General features: G+C 49.9%; 2 protein-coding genes across 2 annotated transcripts; both read left to right on the top strand.

Moving 5' to 3' along the window:
• Positions 1-953: 953 nt before the first annotated feature.
• LOC105200637 lies at positions 954-2,604 on the top strand. The gene is made up of 3 exons (XM_039453736.1): positions 954-1,131; positions 1,206-1,891; positions 1,945-2,604. The coding sequence occupies exons 1-3, from the start codon at positions 954-956 to the stop codon at positions 2,602-2,604; spliced, it is 1,524 nt and encodes a 507-aa protein (XP_039309670.1).
• Positions 2,605-2,642: 38 nt separating this feature from the next.
• LOC120358697 lies at positions 2,643-5,952 on the top strand. The gene is made up of 2 exons (XM_039453735.1): positions 2,643-2,738; positions 5,632-5,952. Exons 1-2 carry the CDS (start codon positions 2,643-2,645, stop codon positions 5,950-5,952), a joined length of 417 nt encoding a protein of 138 aa, XP_039309669.1.
• Positions 5,953-12,911: the final 6,959 nt, after the last annotated feature.

The following is a 12,911-nucleotide window of genomic DNA, read 5'->3' as shown; positions in this document are numbered from 1 at the left end:
CTTCAAGTGCCCGACCACCGACCACGTCCAAAGCAGGTGCAGCAGCCAGATTGATAGATCTGGCTGCTGTTATAGATGTGGAGGCATTGGCCACCAGGCAAACGCCTGCAAGGAGAAAGCGGGCTGCCCCATTTGCAAGGACAAGGGGCAGTCCGCCGACCACAGGCCAGGAGGCAAAGGGTGTCTTATCAATCAAAATACGAATAAGGCACCCCGCAGCGGCAAAACTGCTGCCAAAAGGCAGCCTCAGCCGCAACAGCAGAAACAAAAAACCCCCAACCAGGGGTCCGCCAGAACAGCCGGGGTGAACAAATTCCCCGGCAAGACAGCCCCTGGAAACGAGGAGGTAACGGGGGAAAGGGATGTCACTAGCATCACTTCCAAGATAGTGGGGGAGACACAAGGGGAAGAGGACGTGGTCGAGGTCACAATAACCCCAGACCCTGTTCTGGAGGTGGTAGACCCTCCCCATCTCCTACAAAGAAAGGCGAGGGATTCTGGAGAGGCAAATAAAGCTACAGAGATGGAGGTGGAAGAGCCTCAGGGGCCAGAAAATGCCCCCTAGGCTCCTCCAGACCAACCTCAATCACGCCAGGGCTGCGCAAGATATGCTTGCGCAGTGCCTGGCGGAGGGAGGTGGCGGGCTGGCCATCGTCGCCGATCCTTACAGGATCCCCGAGGGTGACCCAAATTGGATCAGCGACACCTCGGGGCTGGTGGCGATGGTCAGCCAACACGTACCGGGCGCCGTACTCCGCCGATGATCACGATATCGGCAGGCGAGGGCTTCGTTATGGTCGAGTATGGACCCATCGATGTCTTGGGCTGCTGCCTCCCCCTAGCCTAAACAAGGGGGAGTACGAGGCGGCACTGGATGGCATGGAGAGCGACATTCTGAATCGCTCTTCTAGGCCAGTCGTTGTGGGGGGAGATTTTAATGCCCACGCTGAGGCATGGGGCTCCCCTCGCACCGACACCAGGGGCCGCCTAGCCCAGGACTTTGCGGCGGGTCTCGGCCTGGTCCTACTAAACAGGAGCCGGGTCAGCACCTTTGTGGGGGGACGGGGGGAGTCCATCGCAGACATTACATGGGCTTTCCCCAGTGCCCTGAAAAGGGTACGAGGATGGAAGGTAGAGACCGGCTCCATGGGAGAAACGTCTGACCGCAAACTAATATCCATGGAGCTGGTCTCCCCCCCCCGCAGAGGTGCGCGAGCAACGCCGCCGATTACACAGGGAGAAACGATGGGTCCTGAAAAAGCTCGACCTCAAAGCCCTCGAGGTCAGCCTCCTAGCCTCCACATGGGCGGAGGGTGAGGCTGACCTTGGAGCCGAGGAGGAGGCGGAGCGCCTGTGCGATGCAATGTCGAGAGCTTGTGACGCCTCCATGCCCCGCAGCCGGCCGATGGCGCGTTGTGCCGCCTACTGGTGGTCCACGGAGCTGGCCAAACTTAAACGAGCCACCGTGGCCGCCAGGCGGGCATACACACGCGCCAGGCGACGGGGCGTAAAGGCCGTAACGGAAGAATCCATGGCGGTCCTCAGAGACTATAAAAAAGCTCTGAGGACCGCCATCGCGCGGTCAAAGGTCGCGGCTTGGGAGGACTTAGTTTCCAAACTGGACCGCGACCCGTGGGGGAGGCCGTACAAAATAGTACGGAAGAGGCTCCGCGCATGGGCGCCTCCAGTGACAGAGACGGTGGAACCCCAGTTCCTAAACAGGGTGGTTGACACCCTGTTCCCCATCAGGGGGAGGGATATTCCGGAAAAAACCGGCCCTCCCCCGGACTGGCGGGAGGAGCTGGGGGTTTCCAACCATGAAATGGCCGCGGTTTTTGCCCGCATTAAGGGTCAAACAAGGGCACCCGGGCCAGACGGTATATACGCCAAAGTCTGGGCCCGGGCAACCCTCACTGTTGGGCACTTCGTGACTTGTTCACAAAGTGCCTCCGAGAAGAAACATCCCTCAGGAGATGGAAAAGGGCCAGGCTTGTCCTCCTTAAAAAAGAGGGCAAGCCTGCGGAGAGTCCCTCCGCGTACAAGCTACTGTGCATGCTGGATGATGCGGGCAAGCTCTTTGAGCGCATCAAAGCAAACCGCATCATCCGGCACCTGTCCCGGGAAGGTCCCAACTTGTCCCCCGGCCAATACGGCTTTCGAGAGGCGAGATCCACCATAGACGCAGTACTAATGGTGCGATCCCTCTCGGCGGCCATCATGGGGGACGGGAAGGTGGAGTTGGCGATATCTCTAGATATTGTCAACGCCTTCAACAGTATCCCCTGGGGCAGGGTAGTGGAGGCGCTCGAGGAATATCACCTCGTGCCTCCCTATCTTGTCTCCATTATAAGGGACTACTTCCGGGACAGGAAGCTGGAGTTCCGAGACAAAAAACAGACTTTAGCAGTGGAGGGACATGTCGTGTGGCGTTCCGCAGGGGTCAGTGCTTGGCCCCCTGCTATGGAACGCCGCATACAACGCAATGCTCCGTACGGTCCTTCCCCCTGGCTGCCACATGATCGGATACGCGGACGACACATTAGTGATGGCCAGGGGGGGAAGTCTCCTGGGGAAGAACTGCCAAAATGGGCAATTGGGCGGTAGCATATACCGTTGGCGCTATCAAACGCCTGGGTCTGAGGATGACCCCCGAGAAAACGGAAGCCGTCTTTTTCCATGACGGCTCCGCCGGGGTCCCTCCTCAGGCCTCCATCCTGGTGGACGATACTCGAGTCCAGGTGAGTCACCTTGAAATATCAGAAGTTGCTCCTGGACGGTTGCTGGGCCTTTGTCTAACATTTCGACAAATTGGCCCCGCGATTGGATACGAGGGCGGAAGCCCTCGCGAGGTTGATGCCCAACCTCCGAGGTCCGAGAGACGGTGCGAGACGTGCGTACGCGAATGCCATGGCCGGGGCTCTATACGGAGCCCCGGTCTGGTTCAGTGAGGCACTGGCCAGCCGCCGTATACGTATCGCGTGCGATACAAAGGCGGCTGGCCAGGAGGATCGCACGCACGTTTTGCACCGCTCTCAGCGAGGCGACCCTAGTCTTGGCGGGACTCCCCCGGCGGAGTTGGCAGCCGACGCCCTGGCATGGTCTTATGCCAGGGCCAAGGCCATCCGCCTGGAGGGGGGAGGGGGTAACCTCTAGGGTTGCCTTGCTGCTAAGGGTGAGAGCGCGCCGGCAGGCCATAGATGCTTGGCGAGAGTATCTCGTCAACGACCCGCCGGCGACCGGTATTTAGACCTTGGAGGCCGTTCTACCACACCTGGACAAGTGGGTAGACCGCCCATGGGGCGGTCTGTCCTACAGGATGGCGCAGGTGCTCACCGGACACGGCTGTTTCGGTGAGTACCTGTGTAGGATAAACAGGGAGCCAAGGGCACAATGCCACCATTGCGAGGAAGAAAGGGACTCCGCGCAACACACGCTGGAATTCTGTCTAGCGTGGGACGAGCTGCGCGGAGTCCTACGAGAAGAGATAGGGGAGAACCTTTCCCTGCGGGCCATTATTCGTCAGATGATCCGCAGGGAGAGCGCCTGGAAAGCCGTCTCCTCCTTCTGCGAGCAAGTTATGCTGCAGAAGGAGGAGGCGGAACGGGAGAGAGAAAGAGGGGAGAAGAACACCGTTCCCTCCTCACATAACGGTAGAAGGGGGGAGGGGACGCAGAGGAAGGAGAAGAGGAGCCCCTCCCCCCCACGGCCGACCGGCCAGGAGATCGTCGTCGCCACTGCCACTGAGACGGTGGCAAAGATCAGCCACCAACGCGTCGATGGCGCACCAACCAATGGGCCACCGTTGCCCCCTCCCTTCTAACCATATCGGAAGAAAAAGGGAGCGACGGCTCCCACGCAGAACAGGCGGAACCCCCCACCGTTCCTGCCGAGGGCTCAGCATACGGGACCCGAAGCAGGACGGGGAGGAGGGCGCCTGCAGGGGCTGTGTCCCCGGAGATGCTGGGCGGAGGAGACCACTCAGCTGGCCTTTTCACCGCCCACCACGAAGCCGGCGGGGCCAGTTGACATGAGGGGGGGAGGTCGCCCAGCACACCAGCTGGCCATCTTCTCCCCCCTCTCTGGCCTCACCGCGAAGGGGGGAGAGTGAAGAGTAATCTCCCTCACTCTCCCCCCTTGAGAAGAAGGATAAAACCCGGGGCTCTCCGGCGGGGGCCAGATCCTCGGGTAATACCCCCAAACACCAACAGGGGTAGATACGGGGGGGGGGACGGTGTCCTCATCCCCCGACCTAGGGCAGACTAGGTCCTAAAGCCCAGCCAGGTGCGCTCATGGTTAGGACGCACCTGGCGCGCCGAGTAGGCCCAGGCCGATCGGGTCCGGGGGGCTCCGGAAGTATGCTGCACGCGTTCCCGGAGCCCTCCAATCATGGACCAGGGCAGGACACCCGGAGAGGTTTTAGTGAGTAGGTCCTCGCCGGCACGTCACCGGCGGGGAAGAGCCCCACATAACCACCAGGCCTCCCCCGGGGGCTGGGGTATGTGGTAACGCATTTCCTCTCCGTCAACAAACAAAAAAAAGGTTAAATCCTAGATAAAGTATCTGGAACTGATCTTTGACTCGCACTGGTTCTTTGAGCCACATTGGGCATGGATGGCCGCCAGGTTAGGCCTAGCGGTGCAAAGCTTTACTCGCATAATGTAACGCGGAGCCGTACCCCCCCTGCCTCGCCGGGGAGGGGGGAGTGGGAGGATTCTCCCCCTCCCCCCCTAGGGTAGTTAGGAGGGCCGCGCCGCCGCACAGGGCGGCGCGAAGAGGCCCGGGGTTACGGCGGGGGCCGGATACCCCGGGCTCTACCCCCAAACCAACAGGGGAAGAGGCGGGGGGGCTGGTGTCCCCCCTTCCCCCGACCTAGGGCTGCCAGGCCCAAGAGCCCTGCCGGGTGTGCCCAGAGCGCACCCGGCGTGACGAATCGGCCCATGGCCGATCGGGTCCGGGTGGCTCCGGAAGTATGCTGCACGCGTTCCCGGAGCCCCCCAGTCATGGACCAGGGCAGGACACCCGGAGAGGTTTTAGTGGGTATGTCCCCGCCGACACGTCGTCGGCGGGGAAGAGCCCCACATAACCACCAGTCCTCCCCCGGGGCCTGGGGTATGCGGTAACGCATTTCCTCTCCGTTATCAAAAAAAAAAAAAAAAAAAAAGGGCCTAGCGATGCAAAGCTTGACTCGCATAATGCCCAACCTTGGCGGCCCTGGCGAGGGAGCGCGCCGCCCGGGTGGTGCGCTCCATCGCGTTGTATGGAGCGCCAGTGTGGTGCGGACCCCTGGTGGCCTCCACAAGAAATGTATATTTGCTCCATGGAGCCCAACGTAGGATGTCCATCAGGGTGATAAGAGCGTATCGCACCGTGCCGCGGGAGGCGGCTTGTGTGCTTGCGGGCTCGGTCCCATAGGCGTATGTGGCGTGCTCCTTAGAAAAGTTATATGATTGAAACTCCTTTCAATCCTCCCCCGAGCATGCCCGCAGGCTCGGGCCGGCGGCACGTAAGTCGCTTCTCGAGAGAAGAACTCGCACAAAACGAGGTGAGTTCCGGCACTAACAGGAGAAGCTTCCTCATGCCAGGGCCGGACTTAGGGTTGTCGAGGCCATTGGGCCCATACTTGACCGGTAGGTGGAGAAGGGCCGTGGGGGCTTCTCGTTCCACATGACGCAAGTGCTCACCGGGCATGCTTGCTTCGGGGAGCACCTACACGAAAGGACTGGACGGGAAGCCACTACAAGGTGCCATCACTGTCCAAAGCCAAAGGACACGGCGCAACACACGCTGGAGTTTTGCCCAGCGTGGGCTGACGAGCGCCGTGCCCTCGTGGCAGTAGTGAGGGGCGACCTTTCCCTTCCCACAGTGGTCGAGCGAATTTTAGAGAGCCCAGAAAAGTGGGACGCACTCGCCTCTTTCTGCAGCAATGTAATTGCGGCTGAAAAAGGCGGCTGAGCGGGCGCATGAGGACACAAATGCGCCCGCTGAAAGACGGCAAAGGGGGGGAAGACGGACGAGGGTATGCCTGCAACAACATCAGTAAGTCCTCCTCCCTCTTCACCCCCCCCCCTGCGGGAGAAACTAGGCAGGAAGAGGGCGAGCACGTCGCCTTCTCCCTGCCCACAATAAGAGAGACCGGCGGCCCGGTGGCGATAATTACGTCACTGGGAAAGCCTTGCCGGCGCGGCTGAATTTACTTTCTCCCCTCTTCCTCATGAAAGGGAAGGAACAGTGAGGAGGGGGGGGGCCCTCACAGCGCCGACTAGATCAGACAGAGGGCCCTACCCTCTTCACTGTTGAGGAGGTACGCCTGAGGCGGAATCAGCGGCGGGGTAGTTGCCCGGTTGACCCGTCTGGGGCTTGGTATGCGGGAGAGCGAACTTAGGGCCCTCTCCTACGGGGGCCCGTCGCACCCGTGGCATCCTGGTTCGGGCGGCTGGGGCTCGACGGTCGAGTCTCGGCCACTAAATCCGGAGGGGGGTCCCTGCTCTCGAGCGGAGACCCGTTTGGGCTAGGACGGATCGCGGTGCATGCTAGTTCAATCCCGTGATCCGTCTCGAGCCCAGACGTCGGAAAAAGTTGGGTTTTAATGAGTATGCCGGCCACGTCTAGGTCGGAGAGTCTCACATACCCCGCGTCCTGACCCCACAGGCGCGAAAACCCATAAAGGTGTTTCCCAAATAAAAAAAGAAAAAAAAATGGGTATTCTTATCTCGTCCCTGTGCCCATACGTTGTGTTTGCATACGGCGAATAAGCGTGGGTTTCAATCTTGACAATTCGGTTGTCAAAGATTGGCTTGGCTCCAACGTTTAGAACATCAGTCACTTTTTTTTAAAGATTTTTGTACCGTGAATCGCAGTAATTGTAAAAATTTAACGTTTGCTGCGCTGAGCTTCTTCTTCTTCTTAATTATCCGAGTAGGATTATCAATCAATAATGTCACCGTCCTTGTAAAAGAATGCATTATCTCTCTTTGCACGCTCGGCTCCACTCAACACAAGCATCTCATGTGTCACGCTCGCTTTTGAACGTGCAACCTAACTGTAATCTCTTTTCCTCGAAAGTTCAACAATTGTCGGTTTTGATCGACAACTTGTATGGGGAGAGTTGTAACGCTCCGTACGATTACTGGAAAGTAAATGATCTGATTTGGCCTTTTATTGAGCTTATATCCTAAAAGCACGTTCGGCAAAAATTCATGAATTGTATGCACACGCGCACTGTTGTTGTGTACATTCGTAGTTACACTGCATTTGATACAAACTATATTTACGTTAATTATGTTGATCGACTCGTCCGATTCATACCATCTACGCGGCTGCGCTTAAAAAATCCCAGCAGCGATCGAATGCTGTTTGGTTTGTTAAAGTTTATTTTGTAAGCGCATCTAATCTTGCATTTCTTTGTGTTATAATTTGCGCAAATCATTATCGAGAACTCTCCTTCCTTGCTGTCATCATAGAACACGCCGATATTGCCGCGAACAACTAGCATGTCACCGGCATCGGGTGCGTTGCGTGGACGTTTCTGCAAAATTGCGCGTTTCAAAAATTTGTTTATGGCCGGCAGCTTGTGCGAGTCTTGGGTATCGTAATCTCCACATCATCTTTGCCAAAATAGAATTTATTCTTTGAGGCGTTTACGTCCGGTATCGTGTTATAAGTTTCAAAAAGCATTAGATTGAGTTCGTATGGGGTGCGCACGATTGGACACCGCACGATTGGACACCACCACTCACAGCGGCCGATGCCTAGAGTTTTTCCGTTGGTTTGGTTAGATAAGTCAAGATGATTGGTTGGTGTCCAATCGTGCTGTGTCCAAAAGAGTGTCACCCAGTTCGTATTTGGCATCGGTCAAATCTATTGCCGGAACGTAATTTGAAGCGAAAACGCTACTCTTTCTTCTCAACGTTACCGTAAACGACATGATGGAAAAAAACGCTCTACAAATACTGAGACTTTGCGTTACCTCGTCGGTCTTTTAAAGGTCGACAGTTTGTAAAAATTGCAAGCACATTTGTCCGCAGAAATTTTAATCGTACGTCTGATAGGACGTTCAATTGTACTCGATCGTAACATTGCTTCTAAAATATCGCACCAGATTTAAAGGCGGTCGAAGATTACCAAAACTATCGAAATAAATTACGCGGTTGCTCCTCTTTACGTATGCGACCCAGTGCATTCCAGGGCCCTTGGTATCGTCTAGATTGACAATAACGCTTTTGTTTCTTTATACGTCACTGGTCGGTAAAGCATTACGCATGTACACGCCCCTAAAATATGTTATGCGCATACGTTTCGCCAGATAGTTCAATTGCACATTGGTGATCACTCCCTCGGGCATTTTTATCGTTTTTTCGACGTTTTTTTTCTTTGCTGATACTCCTTGTCCGCATTTATATGGTCTAAGATACAATCCTTGTCCGCTTTTATACGAAGCAAGATAAAGCCCGCGATCTTGTTCCATTGCGTGATTGTGACGTTGCAGCTCTTTGAGCTGACGTCGCGCGGTTTTGCCGAGATATACCGCTTTTGCTACACCCGCCGATCAAAGATCCGAGTACGCCTAACATTAGCAGAATCGGTAACACGCCGCCTCGTTTCGCCGACAAAAGTATTCATTTTTTCTTCGTCGTTTTCTTTTTTTTGTCTCTGCTTTCATACTTACGTCGATTTTGGTTTTGGCTTTCATCGCTGCCCAAACGGCTGCTGCGGCGGCTCTCACCAACAGTCGAATCTTTTGCGATGACGCGTCCCAGCGCTTTATCGGCGAGCACCTTGTGTGTCTGTTGAAGAGTTTGTTACTTTCAGAATACGCAATATCGTGTTCGCGACATGCCGTGTCCAATGGATTGTCGTCTCTGGCTAATCGTTTCTTCAGCCGAGTGTCCGGACCGCAAACCGGTATGATCAAAGAGGATATTGCGATAGAGAGACGTTTCAAGCCCATCGTCAAACTTCTGAAACAGATCGTCGAGGAATCTCAGCCGATTAAGAGAGAAGCTAAAAATATCAAGGCAGAAGTGTTAAAAAAGTTTATGAAAAAACAAAGACATAGCGACGACGACGATGACGACAATGTTGCAAAATTTTGAAAGTAACATCAAGCAAAAAGAAACGTTCGAGACAATCAAACGTTACGTTGGATTCATCAGTGATAACGTCTACACCGCGTACAACGGTTGGAACTGTAAAATCAACAAATGATGCTCTCGAGAACGTTTTCGAAACCATAAACGATTCGTTCGGAACATCTGTCCAACATCAGATGCAAACGTTGGAAGGTCAAAAAACGTCGCAGCATTTGGATCCGTTGGATCAAAAGTACATTGGAGATTTTCTCAGCGGTGACGGAAAAGAGAAAATTATAGACACTATATATGGCGTTTTTCTCGACAAGGATAGAATGATGCTTGGTAATAAAAATGTAACATGGACCGCAATGAAAACATAATTGTCGATGGTGTGCGATATGCTGGCACACCCGGTCTTTACAAGTTGATTTTTAAGAGAATCCCCGATAATCTAATCTATACGAAGAACAATTTGCAAAAGTACAAAAGCATATTGTTAACTACTAAGCGCACATAAACGCAATTACACCGCACAGGAGCGATTATGGGGCAACAGAGGATACAAGTACAGAAACGTGATCACACTATTGATGTCGATTGAATTTATACTAAAGAAAAAGAATAAATCCGGAAAGGGATTACCTAGCGCTATAATACTAAACAATAATAAGATAGATTACGTTTATTGGGACGATCCCAATAAATTGGTGGATTGACTTCGATTGCTTAAAGCTTCGCATAAAGCCGGTAACGACACTCATGGCAACGAGATGCTGTCTATCGTAGAAAAACTTCGCGAAGCCGGTATTATTATAAATTAATCGCGTATTCGCAAAAACGAGTTAGACGAGAGGCTGACTTTGTTCAAGCAGGACGTGCGAGCATTACGATGAAACGACAAGCTTCAGCGTATCATTATTAAAAAAAGCCAAGATAAAACAAAAATGAGTGGCAATGAACATAAAAAAACGGTTACAAACGTCTAATAAATAATTTTGAACGGTTCTTCAATAAAAATCGAACGGTTCAAGAATTGTCAGATTATTACCGATCGGCTCAAGATCGCTATAAAAAGACTCAAGAACGAGTGTTGGATCGTTATAGAACGGTCGTAAATCAAGTCAAGAATAGTTACCACCAAGTATCTAATCGCCAAGTACCGGAAGATAAAGAAAAGTTATTGAGGCATGACAGAAATTTGTAACAAAAAGACAACAAATACAAAAAAAAAAGTTTGACAAAATAACTTTTTTAAAACAAATTAGAGGAACTTTGCGATAGTAATATAAATTAAATTGTGTGCCCGCAATACGAGTCAGTTGTAATATAACTCGTTTACGTGCTGAAACATGAGTTTGTCAACGCTGTTGTACAACGCCGATGTGCAGAAACTCTTGAAAAAACATGACATTAATGATTATTCTACATATTCGGTTTTAAAAGCATCTATAATAGAGAGATGGAATCGCACACTTAAGAACGATATGTGACGTAAATTTACATTTAATGGGTCGCACAAGTGAGTCAATGCTCTGCCGCGTCTGGTATCGGATTACAACAACCGCAGGCATCGTACTAGGCATACGACCAGTCAATGTAACTCCAACGATTACCAAAAAACTCGTATCCATTGTGTACAGTCGCACCAAAATTGCAGGGCCGGCAAAATTCAAAGTAAACGATTCGGTATGCGTGAGCAAGTTCAAAGCTGCATTTGAAAAGGGGTACACCCCCAATTAGACCGCCGAGGTGTTTAAGATTGTGAAAGTGCAACGTACTAATCCCGTTACTTATTTACTGAAAGATTATCGCGGTAAACAAATCTCAGGTGTTTTCTACGAATATGAGCTAAATTGCGCGAGATATCTGAATGTCTATCTCGTTGAAAAAATTTAAAAAAAGAAAGGAAACAAAGTTTACATCAAGTGGCTGGGATTCGATGAATCGCATAATTCATGGATAAATAAAAATGATGTTATTTGATTTATTTTTTGGTATGTATAAAACATATATATTGTGAACGATATAAATGTATACATGAATAAATATATATCATTATAAAACACTTTTTTCCTTTATTCTCCCTTTGTCCTTATTTTACAAAATTTATATAAAATTATTTTTTTAAACAAATAAAAAAATACAAAATATCTTATTCATAATACATATTAAACGTGTAAAAAAAAATATCTGAAACAATATATGAGATATAATACAATATATTATAATTGTATCCGCTAATGTTCCCAGGATAATGTTTTTGTTGAATGCGGCAATACATATCTTTTATCGTCTAGAGAACTAAGCGCGACCTTCTTCTCATTAATAGAATAAACCTCATGTAACTTCAAGCGTATGCACGTTTGACGTCGAGTTAATTCTATTGCATCATTCAAACAACGTATGTAATCTTCAAAAGTAATAGTTCGTGCTACAACATTATTCTTTACGCTTTTCGCCTTTTTCGTATCTTGTTTACCTTCTACTCTCACCGCGTACATCTTCGCCCTAAGTCCAACAAATTCAGTCATAATTAAACCACTATTTTCATTGTTTGTTAACCCGGAAACCTTTTTATTTGCAAGAGGTATTCCGTATGCGTTGTCCGCCAGATAATCGTTTGTATCATATCTCGCTATATCACTTTTCATCATCTCATACACATCTTTGCACTCGAGGTAATACAACAAACTGTCGGTATGAGGCCGTCCATATATTATGTAAGCAAATTTTTAACCCCTCCTTTTTTGAATCCCCCCCTCCCCAATGTAAGCAAATGTCAAATTTTTTAAGACTCTCCTCCCCCCAAATTACGTAAGATTTTCCTATATGCTCGATGTAAATTCTGAAAATATCTAATTTGCTGATATTACTAATAAAAATTTGTCTTGGCGTATTTTTTTGTTTTCAACGCAACTATATGATTTTTTAAATAACTGAAAGTAGAGAGGATATAGTATCAATATGCAAAATACATACCCCTAAAATATTGTGAGAATAATAAGAATACAATATGTTATCGGCAAAATTAATAAAATCTTTTGTTTCACTTAATTGTAATTATCAACATTCAATCGTCATTTTTAAATGATCCTCTCAACCAATTACTCATATTGTTTATCAAAATATCCTCCTGATCAATGAAGTGCGAGTCGCTGTTACTATCTGCCTCTACTTCTGTTTCTTCCATCCACTCTGTATCTTCGCACCTCGATACAGGATCTTTGACGACGCAGAGGACTTTTCCACTGCGTCGAACAGCTATTCTAATCTTTATTACATCATTTGAAGCATGTGCATCCTCTTTCTGGGAGTGCACATGCTTTGAATGACGTAATAAAGATTTTTTTTAAGCATGCTATAAGCCACACGTTTTGCAAATACGCCCATCCAATTGCGATTTTACGAATTTGCAAAAAAAATCATACAAAACCTGTAATATAATCCGTCAAAAATATATTACAAGTGCAAACATACTGTATGTATTTGTACTATGTTTTGAAATATGTGTATATCAGTTTAATCAATTTTCTACCTGCAAAAAATCTCTTGAATCGGGATTCAGTTTGAGAGAGATATGAGTCATCAAATCTATGAAACTCCCATTTGTTTCATTCTTGGTGATGACTAAATCATGCGTTGTTTGCGTCACTCGAATAGGAGGGGAAAGAAATCCTTCCGACAGCACTCTTTTTGACCCACTCCGAGTAATGGAACAACAATCATGCGAGTTACACTTCACAATCTAAAGCAAATACTAGCTTTCTCGGACATGACGGCTGTACCATTTAGCATCACATTCTTCAGGGGTATCAAGCTTTTTCCCTGGAGGAACATACT

The sequence above is a fragment of the Solenopsis invicta genome, chromosome 9 (genome assembly GCF_016802725.1).
Source record: "Solenopsis invicta isolate M01_SB chromosome 9, UNIL_Sinv_3.0, whole genome shotgun sequence".
Classification (NCBI taxonomy): Eukaryota; Metazoa; Arthropoda; class Insecta; order Hymenoptera; family Formicidae; genus Solenopsis; species Solenopsis invicta.
This window is presented reverse-complemented; position numbering and strand designations above follow the sequence as displayed.

Coding starts and splice junctions, on each gene's coding strand:
- LOC105200637 (XM_039453736.1), top strand. CDS start 954: ATGGGGCTCCCCTCGCACCGACACCAGGGGCCGCCTAGCCCAGGACTT. Junction 1,132..1,205: donor AAAGGGTACGAGGATGGAAG/GTAGAGACCGGC, acceptor CCCCCCCCGCAG/AGGTGCGCGAGCAACGCCGC. Junction 1,892..1,944: donor CAGACGGTATATACGCCAAA/GTCTGGGCCCGG, acceptor TTGTTCACAAAG/TGCCTCCGAGAAGAAACATC.
- LOC120358697 (XM_039453735.1), top strand. CDS start 2,643: ATGACCCCCGAGAAAACGGAAGCCGTCTTTTTCCATGACGGCTCCGCC. Junction 2,739..5,631: donor TGGACGATACTCGAGTCCAG/GTGAGTCACCTT, acceptor CTTGACCGGTAG/GTGGAGAAGGGCCGTGGGGG.